This window comes from Camelina sativa, chromosome 20, assembly GCF_030686135.1.
Source record: "Camelina sativa cultivar CO46 ecotype springtype chromosome 20, ASM3068613v1".
In the NCBI taxonomy this organism is placed as follows: Eukaryota; Viridiplantae; Streptophyta; class Magnoliopsida; order Brassicales; family Brassicaceae; genus Camelina; species Camelina sativa.
Genome location: NC_141899.1, coordinates 10,693,894 through 10,717,597, shown reverse-complemented (window position 1 = coordinate 10,717,597; position 23,704 = coordinate 10,693,894). Strand labels below are relative to the sequence as shown.

The window sequence follows — 23,704 nt, the reverse complement described above, 5'->3', positions numbered from 1 at the left end:
GACGCTATAATGAACAAAAACCTGTTTCCAACTTTTTCAGGTCATGTTCTTCTATTCAAAAACATGAAGAATATACATAATATGTTACATAATAAAAGGAAGCCAGACGAATTATATTCACCCGAAATTAATATTGTTCAAGGGGCCGGGAGATTAATTATCTAGACAAACAAAACAAAAAAAAACTTTATAATCTATACCAAAAAATATTTCTACGATCTGGTCCTTTGGTATCTCTGGCTTGTTTGTGAAGACTACACACTCTCTCATTTCTTAGAGTAGGAGAGATATGGATCCTGCGCCATTGTTAGAACATCAGGCCTATCTGCTTGGTTATATGTTAGACACCGTCGGATCAAATCCTGCAATAAATGCAACAGTGAGAACATGGAGATGGAGATACAGTTTCATGACCATTTGGTACCACTTTACTTAAACCAGGTTTGAGACCGGCATGTCTAGTTTACCTTTGCTTCATTTGATATGGCAGGTCTTGTTACTGGGAACTCAACCTTTCTGGCTTTAATGATTGTGTCTTCTCGTAGTATTCGTTCTTGGCTTTGGTCATGTCCAAAGGGTCGCTTCCCAAATAGCATTTGGTAAAACAGAACACCAACCGACCATACATCAACCTGAATGTCAAGACAGTTTAATACCACAAAACTTCTATAACATAATCTGATAAGAACATCATTGACCAAATCACTGACCTTTGATGAGATCATAGGAGTTTGGCTAAGCTCAAAACATTCTGGGGGGAGGTACCTGAATTACATAACCTTGTTAAAAGAGACTTAAAAAAAAAAAAGAGACCATATCAAGGAGACGAAAACTAGATTGCTCACCAGTATGTTCCAGCTCCCTGTGATGTAAGCTCCATACCTTGAGAACCAACATTGTCCTCAACTATCTTGCTTAAACCAAAATCAGTCACTTTTGCTACTCCAAACTCATCAAAAAGAACATTCCCGGGCTTCAGATCATAGTGGATTATCTTCTGTGACTTTTTGTTCAGATATACAAGGCCATGAACTATTTGCACAATGATAATCCTCGCCTCTTTCTCAGGAAGATTAGGTGTTGCCTTTAAAACAGCATCAAGGTCTTTCCCTGCAAGAAATTCAAAACATAAGAGTGGGAACTACACTCCAGGATAAGATTCTACGAAGATATCAGAGAATTCTGATTTACCACTACAATATTCCAGAACGGTGCAGAATGTATGCATGTCAATATGAAATTTATCCCACAGACGAACAATGTGGTGATGCACAAGACTTTTATGGATTTCACATTCCCTGTTGGCATGGCGGATGTAACTTTGCTTCTTTTCCTCACTCCACTGGGCGTTTAAACCATGAAGCTTGCATGCAACATATCTATGATCCACCAAATCATATGCCTGCTTAAAATCCAAATATCAAATTTTTTGCAAAATATTTCTCACATGTAAGAAAATATAGTATATATCAATGTTCTGACCTTATAGACTTCACTAAATCCGCCTTTACCAAGAAGATTTAGAAGAGCATATCGGCTATTCAAAACTGGGAAATTGTTGAAACGAGAATTATCTTCATCTCGTATGCGCTTCATCTCCCTCATAAGCACCCCCTTCTCCAATGTGTACCTTTCTCTCTCACGCAAAACAACTTCCTCTTCCTGAAAAGGTAAAATCAATAGATATATGATACATAACCAGAACCCAATCAACATAGAGGAAACAAGAAGCAGAGGTATACATAAGGAGAAACATACCCGCTTAATACTAGCAAGACGAGACTTGTAAACCTCGTCAGGGATGACATCTTCCTCCTGGGCTCCTGATTCTGTGTCAATTCCGTCACTCTTATCTACAACCAAATAGAAAAACCAAGGGTGCTAAACATCATAACAATTTGCAGAAGGAAAATATCACAACATACATTACATGAGACTGCGACTTCACTGACAAACTAAGAAGGGTTGAGGTAACATACCACCATTTTGTCGTTTCTTAAGGAGCTTTCTTTGTCTCTCAATAGCCTCCTTAGTTTCCAACAATTGTTTCTTCTCGTTGCAAATTTATAGAAAAATCAAAACAGTTACTTATTGATATTAGTTGAATGAATATCCGTTGATACACAGCTTAACTTACAAGTTGAGCATTCAGATCTTTCAACATTTGGCCGTCCTCCCATGTCTCAGCTATGATCGTTCCAGTCCTGAAAACACCAGAATAGCCACACAGCTAATGGATTGAATTTTGATCACAAATCAAGAAACTAACTTTGTAACCTAACAGATGAGAGAGCTGCGGGTTGAAGAGAAACATCAAAAATAATTTCTTTCTAAAACTCTGTTCGAGTTGGTTTAATGATTTTACTAGAAAGCAAATCTATTTTTGCTATACATGTTTTATTATATCTCCCCGTAAAGTATATTCTCAATACTTGTGATAGATGAGCACATAGATGAAGGATATATTGGATAGATACTAAGACCAAAAGAACATATATGGAATAATATGGCAGACCTGAGAACACCAACACTGCCCAATCGCAAAGAATCATGTCTGACTTTCGATCTTGCTTCTTGTCGCTCAGTTTTGGAAACAGATATGAGAAGGTCAGAGATTACTTTCGTTGTCTACATCACGAAAAATAAAGGTTCAAAGCTTGCAGTTAGCAAGTGCACTGTTAGCTTACACCTGATAATTCCGCATGATTTGCATAAGATTGTGAAAATTATTCGTATGCACAAGATATTACACCAAATAATAACAGAGAAAAGCAGCCATAGAATATTGATAATTGCTTCACTACACTAATGAGAATATTGCTAGAGGGTGTGCAAAAGTTTCTGCCAATTTAAGTACCAAGTTAATATGAAGATACCGAGTTCGTATTCAAAAACTCGTTCACAATGAGTGATTAAAAGGCCAAAAAAATGTTGATCCTTATTCCTTACAATTAGGTTCCACATTCAATGCACATAGACCTTATCGGCAATAGATTGCATGTTATTTTTACCTAAATAAATGCTTTATGAAAAGAGCTCACTGGAAATAGAGTATATATGTGATAGACTATGCAAGATCCAAGCTTTCACACATATTTCAGTTTTCTAGCAACAGCAACATCATTAAATTTAGTGAGCATTCTAAGCAAATCAGGAGACTGTCAATGATTTACCTTTCTCAGGATAGAACTACCATGCTTCTAACGAGGAAACTGTATATTACTCTAAGATTCATTGATAACAATAAAAGTAACCATGCCATAGTGGTGGAAATTTTAACAAAAGATCATAAAAGTTCTCAATAATTTATATTAGGAAGAGGAAATGAAAGTTTGCCTACCTTTTGTTTCCCTTGTTGTTCCTGATCGTTTAGATCTTTTACCTCCTGCATAGATCATTATTAGGATTATTAGCAGGGGAATGTGAACAGGCAAAAATGGTAATAGCATAAGCAGGATTTGTCTAAATCTGAAAGGCATTCACACAATACATTTTCGAGCTTCCGGACAAGGTGCTGATACTCAGAAGAATCTTGTCGAGATTTACACAATTCCTCCTCCAGCACAGCGATTTTTGCACGCAAAGATGTCACGCCTTCCTATTTATAAACAAGCAACAAAGAGTGAATGAAGAAAGATATAACTATGCGGTTTCATTGTAGCAGAATAACAGTCCGTTCACTTATTATACCCAACTTATAAGATGCAGATAAGTCCCCCAACACGAGACGATTACGAAGTAAAGGACATTAGAGGAGAAACTTACATCTTGTGAAGAGCATTCACCATTCCTGTGCTGTCCATCAGGCCTAAAATCCTGAAGAATAAATATTCATCGATAAACTATGTCAGGTTGCCGATATCATTGCCAATCCAGATAAAGATTCTCTTTAATAAATAAGTGAGAAAAGTAATTCTTTCTTGTCCTGCTTAGTTTTTCACATAAGATAACTTGAAAGGTTTTACTTCAGTTAAGAACATCAAACTCATGCCAACATTTTGTCAACGAAATTAAGTCCAATATATGTAAATCCAAGATGAATGAACGCAAGACTGGTTGCATGTAAGATCAGATGAAGGAAATAGTATATAACCTTTTGATCAGAGAGATCCAGTTGATTTGCAGATGATACTGGTGCAACCAAAAACTGAGATTTTGTGACATCATTATTAGCTTTAGAACCACGCCCTCTGCCTGTTGATGTACCCCGACCTCGACCTTGTTTCTTCTTACTTACATCAAGGCCTGTCTTGGAGTCAGCATCGTTTTTCCTTCCATCATATGCTGCCTCTTGGAGCTTCAATTCGACAATAATAGTTCAAAAGAAAATACGAGGAAACAAAACTTAACAAGCTGTAACAACACCAGATAGAAACCTTATACAATTTCACACCAGAATTATACCAAGAATATCATCAACCAGGTAAAAAACCTTATACAAACAACTTCTTTACAAACAAAAGAAAAAGCACTACCTCAGTATGATCAACAGCAGCGAAGTTGTTAGATTCTTGAACTTTCTGTCGCTTTTTGGTATTAGCTCGGATTAAGAAATCTCCAGTATTCTGAGGCAGCAACAACGAGAATGAGATCTAGCTAAAAAGGAATTGTATCTCTTGTTCAAGAAAGAAATATAGATGCATCTGCAATGCCAAGATTTCTAGCCAACATTGCAATAACACTTTGATCAAAAGGCACAAACTAATCAATACACACAAGGGAGCTATCTATAGAGGATACGAACATCATCAACAACAACAAGCAAGTGGGATAAATAATTCAATTCAAGAACGATAAAAAAAAAAAGAAATCGAAATATTTGTTATTGAGGTTACCTCGTCGTCGTCTGAATCACTGATAGAGGTTTCGGACAATCCAGGCGGTGTGGAAGTCACGACTTTGACAGCGGCAGAAGCAGATGACCAGACAGAGACCTGCTGCTGCTGCTGTGGTTGCTTCGCCAAAGAAGGGGTCTTACCAGTCAAGCGAGCCTCAAGCTTGGCGATTTTGTCGGGTAAAGAGTGATCCGACTGATTAGAAGAATTCGAGGAGAAATGTATCACCATGTCATCCGACATTGCCAAACACTTGCGGACACTACTTCAACGCACAGCTCACTCGCCTAATCTACCCAGATCAGCCAGAGCTCGGGGAGGGGGAAATTAGGGTTTCTTTAATGGAGAATTAGGGAATTGAAAGCTAGAATCTGAGAAACCCATCAACAAATTTACATGCTTTTGTTCTGCAAAATCCACGTGGAGGAGAGGCTTGAGAATAGAGGTCTTGGAAAGTTTTTTTTTTTTGGGTGCATCAATTTGGTAAGTTTACATTTTTTTTTTTTTTACTTTCTTTCCATATGTCATGGATAATGGTTGACCTGACCAGCAGTGTTTTTGATTTCCGTATATGTATTCGGGATTATCCGATAAAATTGAACCGATACACAAAAGCAAAAGAGTTGGAAAAATAAAATATACCATTACTTTTAACCATTATGTTATTGTTTTGTATTTCATACCATTTACATGATGGAAATTATCTATTAAATGTATTTTTTTTTTCTTTAATTAGAAAAACATGTTCGTCACTTTAAACAATACTAATATACTAGATATTACACGCATAAATTTAGATTTAAAATATAAACGAAAAAACTATAATATCTAATTTTGGTATAGTAAAATATTAAAGTTTATTGCATTAAATTTTCATTGAATATGTTTGTATTCTTAATAAACTAAATATTTCTCAAATTTTTTTTTTGTAAATACACATCAATAATTTGTATTTAAATCTCTCTTTTTGGTCTCTTTCTTTAATATTTAGGTGATATTCAAACTAGCTGTGCATAACATAGATTAGCTTACTATATTAAATAATAAAATTCGGTAATTTATAATAAATAAGATATGTTAGAATCTAGATTATTATCTTTGACACTATATATATGTTGATTTCTTTCTTTGTTAGTTTCATATATATTCAACAACATATTTTTCTATATATGTTAGTTTCACGGTTTTAAGAAAAAATCTTAATCTTGTAAAATCTAAATTTTTTGATTATAATTAGACCATTTTAATAAAATTTTAAAGTAAATTTATATGCTACATGTAAATTAAAATTAAAATTTTATTATTTAATAAATTATAATCAATAATCTTTATCACCAACTCTATCACGACTCTATGGAATATTTACATGATCGATATTGGCGACCCTTGTAAGGGGTTGGTGTCACATATTAGATGTGCCAACTATTTCGAATGGGACTTGCAACAAACTTCAGTATTTCTCTGAATTTTTCCTCTATGGTAAATTCTACTTCTGGACCTTTTGTGAACCAGTATAGCTTTTTCATATGTGATAAGCAACATCAAATTCATTTTTAGAAGCCTACGAAATTTATGTGGAAGTGAACTAAGTGACTTAGACCTTCTGGAGTATATCATCATCACATGACACTCTCTTACTTCCACTTCTCTCTCATCAGAAACAAATTCATCTTCATATTCATTTTTTTCGTCGTAATCCTCACAAGACTTGCTCTTATAAAGCACATATCAACATATTTTCCAAAAAATTATAATATATAAAAAATATTGTTATATTTATTATAAAAAGTTATCTTATTTGTTGAAAAAAAGTTATTTTATTTGAGACAGTATTTACTTTTAACATTGCTATTGTTTGGTAAATTTGCATATATCTTTTTGTATAAGAATCATTTTAGAATATTATAGTATTTTAATAAGTTTGATGTATATTACAGTTTTATATTATTTATTTGTTGTATTTGCATCATTATTTTGTGAAATATTTTAAAGTAATAACTATAATATTGTAACTGTGGGAAAATAAAATTTATTAATTTATCAACCACATAAATTTAGTTTTACAAACCTGCCGATGTGGAACATTAAAACACACATTTGCTTCTTCGTAGATTAAATAATATATCTTTGTTTTTAAAAATTCAAATCACAACATATTCACCAAAAATTATTTTTCATATGTATTATATGATAATTCAAAACAATTTGTAAATGAAATAAAAGAAAAATAGATATCTAATTATATAAATCTTAGTTTTCAAAATTAGTAATTAATATAATCGCGACACGTGTCAAGTATATCAATAATATTTTAATATTTTAATATGTGTGAAAAGAAAATTTATTTAATAATTATAAGAAAATTAAAAATCCTAAAATAAAAGGATTACAATTAATATTTTTGAAAGTATATAAAACCAAAAGTAATATATTAAGTAAATAATTCTAATAGGAAAGTTATCTATTATATCACTAATTTCAATAGGAAAATATGTGTGATTAATAAGGAAAATATGTGCAATTAATAAGGAAAATATTTGAAATTTAATTACAATTATTATTTATTATAATCATATAGTAAAAAAAAATTTATACAGAAAAATGATTAAAGTATTAAAAGGTTTAATGTGTTAAAATTAGTGATTAACATAATATAAGAAAAATAAAAAATTAATGTAATTTTCTTGAGTTTTTCAATCGGTGAATGATTTGATAGCTTATTTAATATTATGTTGTTATATAAACTTTGGTTTTCAAAGTTACTAACTAATGTGATCGCGATACGTGTCAATTTTAACAATTAAAAATTTTGTCACGTGTTATTCAAAAGCTTTGTTTTAACTTATTTGTAAATTATAAGAAATTAAATATTTAAACAATTTAATAAATATAAAAGATAGTTCATATATGTATATAAAAATACTAATTCTAATTTAAAAGTACTAATTCTATAAGAAAAAGAATTAATAAAATTATACAATTAATTACTATAATACCATAATTAAATAAATTATACTGTCAATTATTAATCCTAAAAGAAAAAAGATTATAGATATTCACCTTTACATAAACAAATAATTTTCTCATGATAATGTCTATGAAATTTTTATTAATTTATGATTATGTTATTATAGATTTATTTAAAATTCCTTGGACAAGTAGTAAAATTATTACATATGAGATTACAAAATATGAGATAAATATATTTAAGATGTTGTTACTTCTTAAAATATGAGATAAAATTAGTTTTCAGCTTTTTTTTGAGAGTTATGTTTTATTAATTTTTAGTTTAAAAAAATTAAGTAAGATATAATGCACATTTTTCTTTGATATGAAAATTATAAATGTTATTCATTGGGATTGAGTTCATAGAATTAAAATCTAATTTTATTATCATGTAAAATATAAAAAAATTGTATTGCAAGATGGAGTGTGTGAACTCTAAATCCGGTTGAAAAAAAAATCAAATGAAATAAAATTAATATCTTAAATACAACTTTAAATTTTAAATATTTTTTTTATATCAGGGTTAATACGCGGAACTAATCTAGTGAGAATCATAATTTAAAATCTTAACAAAATCTTTCAAATATAGTTATTAAAAATAATTATATTGTATACTTAGATATAAAATTTTACTTTTAAAAATTCTGGTTAGTTTACAATATTTTTAAAATTTTATTCGTCATTTTTGTCTATAATTAATTAGAGAGAGAAAGATTTTTTTTTTTAAATGAATAATTGTTTAAAATTTTTTATTAGTGTAATATTAAAATTATGTTTTTAGGCTTACTCAAAACTTAAACATTTACCGACCAATGGCATGACAATGTAATTTTTTTACAACTTATTAAGATTAATTTTATATTTGTATCCATTAATACAGTAGAATTACAAATTACAACATTGTTTTCTCTAAATACAACCTTCCCAGAAATATTTCCCTTTCTTTTTCCTCTTAATAGCCAAAGCAGCAACACTGTCAAATGCAATGCAACCGTGAGAACATGGAGATACGGTTTCATGACCATTTTTTGGCTTCAATGATCGTGTCTTCTCGTCGTATCCGTTCTTGGCTTTGGTCATGTCCAAAGGGTCTCTTTCCAAATAGCATATGGTAAAACAGAACACCAACCGACCATTCATCACCCTGAATGTCAAAACAGTTTAATACCACAAAACTTTTATAACATAATCTGATAAGGACATCATTGACCAAATCACTGACCTTTGATGAGATCAAGGAGTTTTGCAAAGCTCAAAACATTCTAGGGGGGAGGTACCTGAATTACCGAACCTTGTTAGAAGAGACTAAAAACATAAGAGATCATATCAAGGAGACGAAAAATAGATTGCTTACCAGTATGTTCCAGCTCCCCGTGATGTAAGCTTTATACCTTGAGAACCAACATTGTCCTCCACTATCTTGCTTAGACCAAAATCAGTCACTTTTGCTACTCCAAACTCATCAAAGAGAACATTCCCGGGCTTCAGATCATAGTGGATTATCTTCTGTGATTTTTTGTTCAATTATACAAGGCCATGAACTATTTGCACAATGATAATCCTTGCCTCTTTTCCTCACTCCACTGAGCATTTAAACCATGAAGCTTGCATGCAACATATCTATGATCCACCAAATCATATGCCTGCTTAAAATTTTTTGCAAAATATTTCTCACATGTAAGAGAATGTAGTATATATCAATGTTCTGACCTTATAGACTTCACTAAATCCGCCTTTACCAAGAAGATTTAGAAGAGCATATCGACTATTCAAAACTGGGAAATTGTTGAAACGAGAATTATCTTCATCTCGTATGCGCTTCATCTCCCTCATAAGCAGCCCCTTCTCCAATGTGTACCTTTCTCTCTCACGCAAAACAACTTCCCCTTCCTGAAAGGTAAAATCAATAGACATATGATACATAACCCAAACATAGAGGAAACAAGAAGCTGAGGTATACATAAGGAGAAACATACCCGCTTAATACTAGCAAGACGAGACTTGTAAACTTCGTCAGGGATGACTTCTTCCTCCTGTGCTGGCAGAAACTCTTTCTCATTAGGAAGTTTTGCCGTTGAAGTTTTCTCTTTAAATACAAGCTCTGTGAGCGGGGGGAGGGTTATGCTTATAGTTGAATGTTGAATCTTGTGTTTGAGTCTCGTATGTGAGATTGTGAGTGAAGAGCTAGTGATGTGCTAGTCTCTCTGTTCTTATCAGTTTGTAGTCGGTGAGTTGTGCAATTGGAGTTAGCGGTATCTCAAAACTTATCAACATCATAACAATTTGCAGAAGGGAAAATATAAGAACATACATTACATGAGACTGCGACTTCACTGACAAACTAAGAAGGGTTGGGGTAACATACCACCATTTTGTCGTTTCTTAAGGAGCTTTCTTTGTCTCTTTCCAGCAATTGTCTCTTCTCGTTGCAAATTTATAGGAAAATCAAAGTAAGCTGTGTAAGGAACATTCTCCATCACTAGTTTATCTATGTACCAAGGGTCAATTACCAAGAGAGAAATGAAAAAGAAAAATACTGAAAGGAAGAAGAAGAATGACTCTCTGATACTTGTAGAAATACATATAACCCGATTCTATAGATATAATATATAGATGTTACAAAGTAGACATTATATGTAAACATAAACCAAAGAGAAACTCTAAACAAACCATAACTGCTTCTATCAGACTCCCATTCTTCTCCTAATTAAGGAAACATATGATGTGATAAACTATTCAAGTGACCAATCTACTTAACAATCTAAATAACTTAGTTAATTATCTAGTGCAGACGGCGAGTCAAGCTCCATTGAGTCTCCTGCAGCTTCTTCATCTCTCAAGTTAATCATAGCCAGCTAGCTGATTAGCCGCTTCATGATCCTCAGAGGCACCTAGAGGTGAAGAGATTTGAGTTGGAAGTTCTGTGGACTGACCCTTGAAACTGGAGCATCCCGTATCCTCCTCGTTAGCAATCTTACGGTGATTTGGTATAACATCGGAACTCATAGCATGACCGACGAGACGGAAGCCTCCGGTAGGCTTATCAAAGCTTCTTCTAACAATAGCAATGCGATCAAGAGGCTCACCAAGGGTAGCCTTGTACAAGTCCCTGTACCTTATGTAGAAAAGAGCATTATTGGCATAGAGTCCTTCCTCATCATTGGCAGCATCAATGGCCACGTCTACAATCTCCAAGTCGGAGAGACCAGCACCCTTAGCTTTGCAATGCCTATCAGTTTTGGCAACAGCAAGTTCCAAATAGAGACGAATCCAGGAATTCTCTTGCAGCTCAGATTCCTTCACCTGAATGAGACCAAAAAAAAACATACTATATCACTATACTAGTACTACTAATACTACTTAATTTGTTGATCATACTCAAAATAGTATGTGTCTTAATCATCCTGATCTTACTAGGTAATATGTTTCAAAAGGATTCTCTGACGGGCACTTAGGTAAGCTCATATCTGGCCTCCTCAAAAACTCTTTGCCATCTCTTGGTCCCCCTAGACCTAGACAACAGATTAAGAAAAAAATCAGAAATTCTTATGATTTCATTGGATGATCAAGACAGTTAATAATAAATTAATAATGATGCAAAAAAAAAACACCTCGAATATCTGGCCTCCTCAAAAATCCTCTGCCATCTCTTGGTTCCCCTATATATATATATATATATATTTTTTTTTTTTAAATTAGAATTTGTATGATTTCATTGGATGAAGACAACGAATAGGCAAAGAGAAAACCACCTTTAATTCTTGCAATATTGCAAGACAGCATAAATCTGCCAAAACTGATTTCTGATACTATATTCTGGAAAGTTTGAAGGGAACCAGTGGCGGGATCAGTTGCATCCAAAGTAATGTAGTATGAAGCAGCAGCAGAACTAGAGGTCTTAACGTATTTCTGTACGCCAATCAGCTCAAACTGTGTACCCTGCGAAGAAGAAGAAACTAAGATATTGAATGTAGTAATAGGCATAGCTAGAGCTTTACAGTTAGAGATGCATATATGATTTTGTTAAACAAACCTTGACGAAATTGTAACGATGGAGGCTCATCTTCGCATAGAGGAAGACCACGGGAGGACAAGGAGACTGTTCATCACAGAATGTTAACATATATCCGTACCTATCACTCTTGAGATCGAAAATCTCCTAAGAAGAAGATGGAGATGAAGCAGAATCAGATGGATGATTTGATGATTCTCTGATATCTTTTAAGTACAGTAAAAAGGGAAGGAAAAAAATGAAAGAATTACTTACAGAGTTACTCAAACGATCCACTGATACGCATTGGCGCCGGGCCAGCACCAGTATCGTATCCTCCCCGGATTTAGGTTTCATGCAGTTTGTCGATTTCAGGCGACGATGACGATGCTTTTTATTAGATCCCGGACGTATAGAAATCGAAACCCTACTACGGTGAACCCCTAATCCAAAAAAGAATTTTTGTGTACTATAATAAAAGTATAATTAACAAAATAATGTAAGTTATTATTAGATTTTTATTTTATTTTACAAAATTAATGTTAGAAAAAATTATCCAACTACATGATGATATTAAAACAAATATTAAAATGTAAATATTAGATAAGATAGGCTGAAAAGTATTATTATTTTAATACTACATATACTATATAAATAATTCATTTCTTTATTAGACTATGTACAATGGGGGTGTTGAATTATAAATTCAACTGTTGAATTCATACAATGGGGGTGTTGAAAAATGAAAAAAATCTATGTGGATTTTACCATGTTGAATTCTTTCAACATGTTGAATAAACAAAAATAGGGACCACTAAGGACACATGATGCATTTTTATTGGTTATTAAAAAATTTTAATTTCATCCTAAATATTTGACATCATTTATTTTATAGTAATCAAATTTTTATTTTATTTTGCTTTACATCAAAATTTATTATTTTTCATACTCTATAAATAGAGATTGTTTCATTTTATTTGAACATATAAAAATAAAATAATAAAATAAATAAAGTAAGGTGTTAAACTTTATTAAACAAAACCATTGTAGATGATAAAAACTGAATGAATGTTGAATTATTAGGTGGAGGAAATAGATGATGATGTGGAGTGTTAAAAAGAAAAAAATAGAGTGTTGAAAAAAAAACCAATGTAATAGTCTTAGTTTTACTTATATCTTATTATATAAAGTAGAGTTTTGAAAGTTAGCCATTAACAAGATTTTGACATGTGTCCAGTTATCAATCTCTGATTTTAACATGTGTAACTTGATTACAACAAAAAACAAAAATTTTGTTTAAAAAAATATTAATAATATAAAAAGATAATTATTAAAAATTACAGAATATAAAAAAAAGTTTTTAAAAATAATTATAAGAAGATTATATATATATATATATATATTTCATAAAATTCGAAATTATATATTATATAATTATTTTTAATTTTAAGTTATTTAAAAATACTGCTTTCAAGATTGTTTAATTGGGATTTTTTTTTAAATGGAAAGGTAATTTTTTCTTATTTTTTAAAACCAAAACTTTCTCCTACTTTCTCATTTTTCAGTTGGAAATAGGTAATATTAATATGTTAACCCAAAAAATAATATATGCGTCTACTTTTCTTAATATTGTATTTTTAATTTTTTTTAGTATTTTTAGATTATTTTATTTAATTTATATTTTCATCTTTGAATTATTTAGGATTCGTATATTACTGTGCTTATAATTTTCTATTGTTTATTTAATTATGTCAAATTAATTTTCTTCTAATTTCTCAACCTTGATTGGTTGGTCATAAACTCTTCGTTATTTTGCAAACATAATTGTACCATTATTCATTCAATCCTAAAGGGAGATAACGAGTAGAAGTTCATCAACCTAATAGATGGATAAAATAGGCTTAAACATAAGTTTACAACAAATATAGATAGATAAATTGGAAAATAAATCGTTGTTGATAGATCCATAGGAGCTCAAAGACTGTGACACCCTGGTTTGTGGAAATGTTTAAAAGAATTGATTTTGGCTATATATGTCACCAAAATGCATTTATTTATCGGTTAAGGATCCTGAGAGAATTTCATGATGGGTGACCTTCCTCGAAGTGATTGTCGGAATTGTGCGAGTGAGAACAAAACACAGGAAAATATCATTTGTTGATTTGTACGATCAGTAAACAAGTTTTTAAAGCATCTCAAACGTAACAAACAGACCATTGAATATGGGTGGATCCACAACGGGAATAGATGTAGGGCCCACTTAGGAAGGCGAGCCCATGGACTGAGAGTAGACATGGGCTCACTAAGTAAGGTGGCAGTTGAGGCGCTACAGAGACAGAGGCTACATCATGGTGTGTTAAACACACTTCCACAAATACATTGAGAAATTTAACATTAGTTACTATCACAAAAATTTGGTGACGTTAGAAAAAGTTTTTTATTTTATTGGTTGTCGGAGCAAGCCATTTTGAGATAGCAAAAAGACGATAACATGTTCTCTCCACTCAGGATGAGGGCAAAACTGAGGTTCTCTCTATGGTGTACGAGGTTGGACACAAGGTTATCTTCCAAAGGGAGGAAGGTGGAGGAGGTTTAACGCAAGGTTATCTCCCCAACTGAGGAAGGCATAGCCAAGGTTCTCTCTATGGTAGAGGAAGTTGGACACAAGATTCTCTCCATAAAAGATGAGGGCGGAATTGAGGTTTTCTCCATGGTGTTCATACACTATTGTGATTTTACATCATTGATTAGTATATTATGTAATATATTTGTAACGTAGGGTATATTTAGGTGTAAAAAAATTTACTTTTATTGGTAACATACATAAAAAGTTGTAAATAAATATAAATCAATATATTATAACAAAAGTAAAATTTATAAATAACGTACAACAAATTTGAATATAATTTTTAAAATTTTAAACCCGCACATCGGGCGGGTCTTCAACTAGTTTGATAATAATTTTCATATAATTTACTCTTCACCAGTTTTAACTTTTAAGAAAGAAATCTTAATTTCATAAAAGATTCTTTTAATTTAATCGTATAAAAACATTTTACAAAGTAATAATAAACTTTCTGATGCTAAAAAAATAATTTATAGAGTAAAAAATTAATCTTTCATTTTTCTGGCAAAATAAAATATTAAATTTTCTGAAGAAAATGAAGGGAAAACGTCCTATTTCCCCCTCGGAACTATCATATCGTATTAAATCCACACCGAAGTTTGACCTTGTTCTATAGCTCCTTCGAGCTTAAGTCGTCCACCTATTTCTACCCGAATTCGTAATTCTATTGCTATTTCTCCAATTTTTTTGGTTTAAACGGTTTACTAACAAACCGACACAAATCTGGTATGTAACCAATTTTTCAAACCAGACAACATTAAAAATTTGACCCGACCCGTAAACAATATGTCTAACATATTTTTCTTCACCCGGTTTTTGAAACTAAAAAAAAATTACTATTTTGTGAATTTTGATTTCAAAATTACAAAAGTACATTGGAAAATCATTGCAATTAACCAAAAATCATTTCAATTGAGATTTGATAATCTGTCGATAAGGATGAACCAATCTAGTGTCGTCGATGTTACCCACGTCTTTCGTTTTCAGATTTTTTTTTTCTGGGCAAATTTTAAGATTTTTGTTCATCGGTCAATTTTCATAGCAATTTGAATCATCTCTTTGATTCCTTGATTCCATTCTACGCCGTGAATCACTTCCATGACCATTCCTTATCCATCCATTACACACCTAAAGAAATCAAGACTCATGATTTTGACCTAATTCCATAAAACAATCGAAACTACATTAAAAAAAAACCCAGACCTGGTCATCATTATTATCATCGTCATTGTCGTGAAGACAAGAAGAGTGAAGACCACACAAAGACTCTTTGATCTTCTCCGCTTCACCACCACTAGAAGACGACAGAGGAGATTAAGCCACATCGATATCATCATCTCCTCTCACCACAGACGAGCCACAACATGATTTGCTCCGCCCAGATCCCATCTTCTTCTCAAAACAGCAAACTTTATGCTAAAATCACATCATTGCCAATTTGCCACAAGACCCAAAAGTTTTTCCCCAGTCTTCTTCTATCTAATAACCCACATAATCGAAATCCTCAATTCAAAATCCAAAGGATTAGTCTACCTTGGCTGACGAGAGATTAATGAGTTTTATGCAAAGGTTTCTCAATTGTTTTTAAGCTTTATTTTTTTGTGGTTAAATTTTCAGCTTTCTTCATCCGGTTTGATGGGTTTAATTTTAAAATCGGGTTGAAATAAGATTTAATCCGGTTAATAGGATTTATTAGTTAGTTAAGCAAATATTAAACCAATTATAAACCGTATAAACCAAATTTATGGAGAATTAGATGAGAAGTTTTAATCCGAAGAGAAAATAGCAATAGAACTATGGATTCGGGTAGAAATAGGTGGACGACTTAAGTTCAAAGGAGCTATAGAACGAGGTCAAAGTTCGGTGTGGATCTAATACGATATGATAGTTCCGAGGGAGAAATAGGACGTTTTCCCGAAAATGAAAAATAAAGTCTTTGAGATTTATCTAAAAAAAAAAAAAAAAAGAAGAAGAATAATAAGTTACACTATTTTTTGGACGACGAGGAGCAAAAGGGTTAACAACTTATCTCAGATTAAAACAAGACCTGCGCCGCTTACTCTCTCTCTCTCTCTCACAGATTCATCGCCATCGCAAAGCAACCTCGTTTACTCTTTGTACGCCTATCTCGCTTCGACATCCCTTTGTGAGTTTCCTTTTCCAATTCGTCTGTCGATCTCAAAGTTCAATCTGTCTTTTGGAGTTTATTGAGTTTAGAGATTGGTTAACCTAGCCGCATTCCTTTTTATCTCTTGTGAACCCTTGACCTGTGGGTATAATAATCATCTATTGATTTCATATTGGGATTCGAAAATTTTATTCCTGAATCTAGTTATTGTTTTCGTTGCGTTTGAGATTATCGATTTTTGATGTCGAAACCCTAATTTTTGGGGGTTGTGTGTGTACAACTATCGTTGTTACATATAATGTTGAATCTGATTTTATTTTGTTTGGTTTCTGAGTGCTTATTATATCGTTTTTTTGTTTTTGTCTCAGTTGCAATCATGGCTGACGAAAACAATGAGATGAAGGAAGAGCAAGAGGTAAATTAGTGTTCTTAGGTGTTGATTTTACCGGTATAGATTATTGATGTTTTGTTTGTTAAAAAAGTCATTATTGAATTTGGTGTTTGTGTTTTGGGTTCATCGTTTTACAGCAACTAGCACCTTTTGATCCAACCAAGAAGAAGAAGAAGAAGAAAGTTGTGATTCAGGATCCTGTTATGGACGTAGGAGAGTCCTCACAGCCTGAGAAATCTGATTCATTGCCTGGTATGATGATTTGTGAAACAGTTTGTTTTGTTTTTTTTTCAATGGTGTTTGTGTTACTTTTTTTTTTTTTTTTTTTTTTCTGTAGCTAATGATGGTGGTCTTGAGAGTTCATTTACTGGAATGAAGAAGAAGAAGAAGAAGCCAGTGAGTGTTTTAACGTTTTCTGCCTTTTAAGGTTTTTTTTTTAATTCTTTTAACTTGTGTTTTGGATGATAATGTGCCTCATATTGTTGTTTTTGTTTTGTGTTTAGCTTGATGAATCAAGCTTGTTGAATGATGAAATTGTTGATGCTGGAGAAGATTTGGATGGTATGGTTTTTTTTCTTTCATTTTTGCTTATTAATCGTTTACTAGGGCTTGAATGTTTTTCATGTTAAAATCTTATTGAGAATATATTGCAGATCTTGCTAATGATGAGGAAGAAGGGGCAGAAGGAATAGCTCTTCAGCAGCAACGTTACCCCTGGGAGGGAAGTGATAGAGACTACATATATGACGAGGTGAGTATATCTTAGATGGTTTTTTGTATCAACCCGCTTTGTTTTGCAATGTTCATTGGTTATGAAATATATTTATCTTTATTTGTTCGTATGTAAAAGTATCCATTTCAAAAATCCCTCTCCCCTCTGGTTTTTGCTGACGGCACTTATATTTGCAGCTTCTTGGTAGAGTTTTTAACATTCTCCGTGAAAATAATCCGGAGCTTGCTGGAGATAGGCGTCGTACAGTTATGAGGCCTCCTCAGGTTCTTCGTGAAGGGACAAAGAAGACGGTGTTTGTCAACTTTATGGACCTTTGCAAGACGTACGAGCAAACCCCTCCTTGTCTTCCTCTTCAATATTGTTTAATCATAATTAATAATACTTGTATATTTTGATGGCTGTATAACATGTACTATCTGCACTGAAAAAAATCAGGATGCATCGTCAACCAGATCATGTCATGACTTTCTTGCTTGCTGAGTTGGGTACTAGCGGTTCGCTTGATGGGCAGCAAAGGTTGGTTGTTAAGGGAAGGTTTGCACCTAAGAATTTTGAAGGGATTTTGCGGCGATATATCAGTAAGTAACTTTCTCTCTAGTCTCCAAATTTGAGAACAATAACAATTTGGAGAGTTCTTAATCGCTTCGGTCATTTGCAGCTGAGTACGTCATTTGCCTTGGTTGCAAGAGCCCTGACACAATTCTTTCAAAGGAGAATCGTCTCTTCTTTTTGAGATGCGAAAAGGTATAAATGTTAGCTCTTATCTTGATATGCATTCCTTTGTTCTGTTGTACTTTCTGCGCAACTAAGTAATAAAAATTCTTCTTGCCTACATCATTTCTATCATATGATGGAGAACTAAAAATTTTAGGAGAAGCTTATATATGCCATTGTCTTCTCCTCATTCTTTTCACTAGCCAAAAGCCTCTACCATGCATGATTTCTCTTTTAGACAGGCTGGTGATAACTGATTTACCTCCCCCCACACACACACACACACAGTTTTATACTTTGTCTTGTAGTTGATACCTGGTGAACATAAGCTCATCAGGAGGCATAAATTTCTTAGTGAATCATAATTCTCTGACTTACTTGAAGTGTCATGTGAGGCTGGCAATGATGTAAATATATATTTTTCCTACATTGCTTGATTAAGTGTTTACTCTGCTGAATCTTCTGTGTTTCATCTTTGCAGTGTGGATCTCAACGATCTGTGACTCAGATCAAGCAAGGGTTTGTTGCTCGTGTTGGTCGCAGAAAGACTTGAGAAATTGGAAGGTGAAGTGAGCTTGTTATGGAGTTGGTTCAATGCTTCTCTTCTACTGCTTCTGTGACTTGCTATCAGCTTTTGAGTTTAAATACTTATTTCGTTTTTGTTGTCGTTTTGGAGTATGATGAAGAATCATCAGATTATGACTTCACCTTAAATATGGATATGATCAAAACCTTTTACTCTGTTAGGTTCATTGTGGTTAACTTGAAGGTCGATTTAGAATATCCATGGTCCTTTTCTGCTTCAACGCTCTTGTCCATGCAAAGTCTATTCTTCATGTTTTCTTGTACGTTTGCGATAAATTATCTCTTCATTATAGTTTTTAGGGCTTCTCACTTTTCTTATAAGAATCATTATGAACTTTCATACATTTGGAACTGACTACCGTCAACTTTCGAACACTTTATTACAGTGTTCTTCGAACCGTAAAACTTCGAAAGTTCTTCTTATCTTCAAAACAATTTACAATTTAGTGGGGGTTTAATTGTTCTACTTTCCAATTTAAAACTTAGTTTTCTTTTCGTGTTTCTTGTTTGAGTTCATTAAGACTCGATATAATTTCTTTTTGTTTACTAATCCATTTGGCTCAATAATTGACCACGACTTTTATAGAATCTTGAAGTCATAAAATTTAAGAAATGACGAAAATTATATGCAAAGAACAATTTATTCTTTATTTTCATGCAAACATTAAAACCACTACAAAAGAAAAAGAACAAATGCCACAACGTTTTTTGACGTTAAGGATCCAATTTTCAAAAGTAGAAGAACACTTTTGGAATCATATTTTCATATATATAATGGAAATTGTTAAAAAAAAATTGATATTCTGTATAACAAATACTTTTTAAAAAGAAATCTATAACAAAAATATAGTAAAGAAAGACAAATTAAGAGATAGTGTCATGGATTCTAACGGTGGATTTCATGAGGTGGAAAAGAATGGTATAAACTGTTTTTGGTACACCATCACCCTAAGTATTGTCCCGTACCCCAAATACATACCCCAACCTCCTCCGCTGAGCTTTCTCTTCAACCTCTTTTCTTATGTCCTAGTAAACGACGGTATAAAAGGGACGTTTCTTATCTTAAGCATGGCCTTTATCTGCTCAGTTCTTCCCCCGAGTACGTAATTCCTACAGCAACGGATTCTACTTATCATCATGTACTCCCTCTGTTTTGGTGCAACAATAAGGTATTTGATGCCGATGGTAGGTGCGACATATGCAAAGGCTCAAATTTTGGTACAGACTATTACTTTTGTAACTACTGTGATGAAAAATTCCATAGGGAATGTGTCCAGTCTCCACTAAAAATTCATCATCCTTACCACTCTGAGCATCCTCTCCAACTTTTCAATTGGTATTATGGGGCTTCCGGCGATAGTGAGTGTTTATGTTGTAGAATATTAGCAATTGGGTTTATTTATCACTGTACGATAGGCCAGATTTTTATGCATTCAACATGTGCGATGAAACCAATACCCTTTGTTGTAGACCCTCCAGAAAACCATGTTCATCCTCTCAACTTTTTCCCCAGACAAACTTGCTTAACTTGTAACATCTGTGTCAGATGCAACTTTGTATCTCATAATGATTGTATGAATCTCCCACACATCATCAAGATATCACGTCACCACCACCGTATCTCCTTCACTCTTTCTTTTCCATCAAGATTAGAACGGTTTTGTGGAGTTTGTCGTCAAAATATTAACGGTGATTATGGTGCGTATACTTGTGACAAGTGTAGCGATTATGTTGTTCATCCAATATGTGCTACATGGAAGAATGTGTGGGATGGAAAAGAACTCGAATGTGTACCAGAAGAAGATGATATAACACAAGATGTTGGGCCGTTCGAAATGATATCTGAAGGAGTTGTACTTTATTTTCTTCATGACCATCATCTGCGGCTCGAGGTCAATATACTTTATGACGAGAATAAATTTTGTCAAGCGTGTGTCCTTCCTATCTATGAAGGTGACTTGTATTCATGTATGGATTGTGAGTTCATCCTCCATGAAACATGTGCTAAGGCTCCCGTAGAATTCAACATGCCTTACATCTTCATCCACTAAAAATGAAGCAGTTTCACAATAGAGAATTTTTCGAATGTGATGCTTGTGGTCGTATGTACAATGGCTTTGGCTATGGGTGCAATTACAAAGATGAAGACTGCTTTCATCTAGATGTAAGGTGTGCTTCAATTTCTGAGCCGTTTGATTACAAAGGTCATGAACATCCCTTGTTCATATCTTTAAACCAAGGAGTAGAATCTAAGTGTGACGTATGCAAAAGAAGATGTCTTAAACAATTAAATTGCATTAAATGCAATTTTATTGTATGTTTTAGGTGCGTAACCGTACCATACAAAGCAAAATATCAGCATTATGACACACACTCTCTCACGTTGTTATGGGGTGAAGAAGTAAGCGAGAAAAATTTGTGTGAGGTGTGCGAACGTAATTTAAAAGATACGGGAGCAGAAGCGTTGTGTAACTTGTGTTACGGGTGCAATAAATGCTACACAGCTTTTCATATTGAATGTGTAATATATATTTAAAATATTTAAATAGACACCATCATAACATGTTCCATAGAATGTATTTATAGAATGTTGTAAAATTTGTAAACATATGTGTATTCAGTTCAGATATTTTTTTAAAAAATCTCAAAAATATAAACATTAAAATGGTTTCGGTTTTCTCTTACGTAAACCGGTAATTTTGACGTATGTTATATATCAAACCAAACCGAACCGACCTGAACACAAACCAAATTAAACCAAACTAACTTCGGTTGAGTTTGGTTAGAGTTTTAGCAAAACCGACCGACTTCATCCTTTCCTCCTGATCAAGAAATCTCTCTCTGCTCCTACAAATCCAAGAAGACGACGAGAGATCAATCAATCGTTTTACTCATTTGATCGAATTCGTTTGAACCTTCTTCTTTACAAAAACCCCCCAAATCCCAATCGCAATCCCTAAATTAGAATATAATGGATGATGCAGCATCGTCTTCACCGTCTCCTTCCGAGGAAAGCTTGAAGCTTCAACTTGATGATCTGCAGAAACAGCTTAACAAAAAGCTGAGATTCGAATCTTCCGTTCGTTCCATTCATAATCTCCTCCGTGATCACTACTCTTCTTCCTCTCCTTCTCTCCGCAAACAGGTTTGTTTTTATTTTGTTCAATTTTAGGTAACCATAGATTTCAAAATTAGCTCTCGGAATTTTAGAATACTTGCCATTGTTGATTGATGCGTACGTCAAGGATCTTCAATTTGATCCAATATGAGTTTCAATTTCTATGTTATAATTGAATTTTTCGTTTGTTTGATGGCTATTTCAGTTTTATATAGTTGTATCTCGAGTTGCAACGGTTCTCAAGACAAGATATACAGCTACTGGGTTTTGGGTTGCGGGACTGAGCCTTTTCGAGGAAGCTGAGCGACTTGTTTCTGATGCTACTGAGAAGAAACACTTGAAATCTTGCATTGCTCAAGCCAAAGACCAGTTAACCGAAGTTGATATCCAGCCTACTGAGACCTCACAAGGTTTGTGTAACATCATTAGTTTTGCTTTATCATATGGTTCTGAAGATAGGATTTGGGATGAGAGTTTATTACTCTTTGTGAATATGTTTCAGGTTATCTTTTTGAGGGACATCTAACGGTTGATCGTGAGCCGCCACAGCCTCAGTGGCTAGTGCAGCAGAATCTCATGTCTGCTTTCGCTTCTATTGTTGCTGGTGAATCCTCTAATAATGGTCCTACTGAAAACACTCTTGGGGATACGGCCAACTTGATGCAAGAACTCATCAATGGTCTCGACAGTATTATCCCGGAGGTAGTTGTTTTATCTTTTTGGCAATGTCCTTTCTCTTTTCTTCCTTACTAGTTTTAAATGATGTCGTTGTTGTATGTTCTCACATGGCCTGATAAAACGTGATACTTCACATATAGATAGTTTTAAGCACTCTGTGTTCTGCCTTTTACCCATATGTTGTTTCTCCAATTGGTTCTAAATGGCTTGCTATTTGTCTCGTTCTTTCGTATCAAGAGTCTTTAACCCCAATCTAATATAATATTGGTAGTGTTTTTTTTTTTTTTTTGCTTAGCCTTGTGATTGAAAAATGATAAATATGATGTGTTTTATACAGATGCTAGAAGATGGTGGACCACCGAGAGTTCCACCGGCTAGTAAAGAAGTTGTAGAGAAACTTCCAGTGATCGTTTTCAGCGAGGAACTGCTTAAAGAGTTAGGACCAGAGGCAGAATGCTGCATCTGCAAGGAGAATCTTGTAATCGGTGACAAAATGCAGGAGCTGCCATGCAAACACACATTCCACCCTCCTTGCCTAAAGCCTTGGCTGGTAAAATTAATTTCATTCTTTTAAAGCTTAAGGGTAAGCAATAGCAAGAACATAAAGCTTATGATCTAATTGTTTGTGGCAGGACGAGCATAACTCTTGCCCTATATGTCGTCATGAATTACCAACAGACGATCAGAAATATGAAAACTGGAAAGAGAGGGAGAAAGAGGCCGAGGAAGAGAGGAAAGGCGCAGAAAATGCTGTCCGCGGAGGTGAATATATGTACGTTTAGATTGTAGAAGTTATGGCACACCACCAATGTTTGTACTTTAACATCTCCCATTTGTTGTTCATCATTCACAAATTATACATCCTATTTAATAAGAGACTCGATTTGTTTTGTATGAAA

General features: G+C 33.5%; 4 protein-coding genes and 2 pseudogenes across 5 annotated transcripts; 3 read left to right on the top strand and 3 right to left on the bottom strand.

The window, feature by feature from the left end:
- Positions 1 to 10: 10 nt before the first annotated feature.
- Positions 11 to 5,379, bottom strand: LOC109124515 (serine/threonine-protein kinase TOUSLED). Its single transcript, XM_010494907.3, has 16 exons — positions 4,836 to 5,379; positions 4,476 to 4,565; positions 4,094 to 4,297; positions 3,766 to 3,816; positions 3,491 to 3,598; positions 3,341 to 3,385; positions 2,516 to 2,628; positions 2,138 to 2,204; positions 1,980 to 2,049; positions 1,759 to 1,853; positions 1,483 to 1,662; positions 1,192 to 1,402; positions 846 to 1,110; positions 711 to 765; positions 468 to 632; positions 11 to 362 (listed from the first exon to the last, which is right to left on the bottom strand). The coding sequence occupies exons 1-16, from the start codon at positions 5,076 to 5,078 to the stop codon at positions 267 to 269; spliced, it is 2,058 nt and encodes a 685-aa protein (XP_010493209.2). The 5' UTR covers positions 5,079 to 5,379; the 3' UTR covers positions 11 to 266.
- A 3,477-nt stretch (positions 5,380 to 8,856) lies between these two features.
- LOC109131172 (serine/threonine-protein kinase TOUSLED-like) lies at positions 8,857 to 10,318 on the bottom strand (annotated as a pseudogene).
- A 92-nt stretch (positions 10,319 to 10,410) lies between these two features.
- On the bottom strand, positions 10,411 to 12,257 carry LOC104772414 (UPF0725 protein EMB2204-like; annotated as a pseudogene). The gene is made up of 6 exons (XR_015593959.1): positions 12,109 to 12,257; positions 11,875 to 12,000; positions 11,594 to 11,780; positions 11,453 to 11,500; positions 11,256 to 11,353; positions 10,411 to 11,144 (listed from the first exon to the last, which is right to left on the bottom strand). The product of XR_015593959.1 is annotated as a UPF0725 protein EMB2204-like (transcript).
- Positions 12,258 to 16,385: 4,128 nt separating this feature from the next.
- LOC104770475 (eukaryotic translation initiation factor 2 subunit beta) lies at positions 16,386 to 19,230 on the top strand. The gene is made up of 10 exons (XM_010494906.3): positions 16,386 to 16,604; positions 16,955 to 17,001; positions 17,115 to 17,229; positions 17,315 to 17,373; positions 17,481 to 17,538; positions 17,631 to 17,728; positions 17,887 to 18,032; positions 18,146 to 18,288; positions 18,369 to 18,454; positions 18,906 to 19,230. The coding sequence occupies exons 2-10, from the start codon at positions 16,963 to 16,965 to the stop codon at positions 18,975 to 18,977; spliced, it is 816 nt and encodes a 271-aa protein (XP_010493208.1). The 5' UTR covers positions 16,386 to 16,604; positions 16,955 to 16,962; the 3' UTR covers positions 18,978 to 19,230.
- Positions 19,231 to 19,923: 693 nt separating this feature from the next.
- Positions 19,924 to 21,678, top strand: LOC104770474 (uncharacterized). Its single transcript, XM_087505036.1, has one exon. The coding sequence runs from the start codon at positions 20,437 to 20,439 to the stop codon at positions 21,058 to 21,060; it is 624 nt and encodes a 207-aa protein (XP_087361162.1). The 5' UTR covers positions 19,924 to 20,436; the 3' UTR covers positions 21,061 to 21,678.
- Positions 21,619 to 23,704, top strand: LOC104770473 (E3 ubiquitin-protein ligase AIP2). The gene is made up of 5 exons (XM_010494905.2): positions 21,619 to 22,154; positions 22,333 to 22,537; positions 22,630 to 22,829; positions 23,143 to 23,355; positions 23,438 to 23,704. The coding sequence occupies exons 1-5, from the start codon at positions 21,981 to 21,983 to the stop codon at positions 23,585 to 23,587; spliced, it is 942 nt and encodes a 313-aa protein (XP_010493207.1). The 5' UTR covers positions 21,619 to 21,980; the 3' UTR covers positions 23,588 to 23,704.

Coding starts and splice junctions, on each gene's coding strand:
- LOC109124515 (XM_010494907.3), bottom strand. CDS start 5,078: ATGTCGGATGACATGGTGATACATTTCTCCTCGAATTCTTCTAATCAG. Junction 4,566..4,835: donor GTGATTCAGACGACGACGAG/GTAACCTCAATA, acceptor TTGCTGCCTCAG/AATACTGGAGATTTCTTAAT. Junction 3,817..4,093: donor TGGATCTCTCTGATCAAAAG/GTTATATACTAT, acceptor TTTATTCTTCAG/GATTTTAGGCCTGATGGACA.
- LOC104770475 (XM_010494906.3), top strand. CDS start 16,963: ATGGCTGACGAAAACAATGAGATGAAGGAAGAGCAAGAG. Junction 17,002..17,114: donor AGATGAAGGAAGAGCAAGAG/GTAAATTAGTGT, acceptor ATCGTTTTACAG/CAACTAGCACCTTTTGATCC. Junction 18,033..18,145: donor TTTATGGACCTTTGCAAGAC/GTACGAGCAAAC, acceptor GAAAAAAATCAG/GATGCATCGTCAACCAGATC.
- LOC104770474 (XM_087505036.1), top strand. CDS start 20,437: ATGCATTCAACATGTGCGATGAAACCAATACCCTTTGTTGTAGACCCT.
- LOC104770473 (XM_010494905.2), top strand. CDS start 21,981: ATGGATGATGCAGCATCGTCTTCACCGTCTCCTTCCGAGGAAAGCTTG. Junction 22,538..22,629: donor GCCTACTGAGACCTCACAAG/GTTTGTGTAACA, acceptor AATATGTTTCAG/GTTATCTTTTTGAGGGACAT. Junction 22,830..23,142: donor TCGACAGTATTATCCCGGAG/GTAGTTGTTTTA, acceptor TGTTTTATACAG/ATGCTAGAAGATGGTGGACC.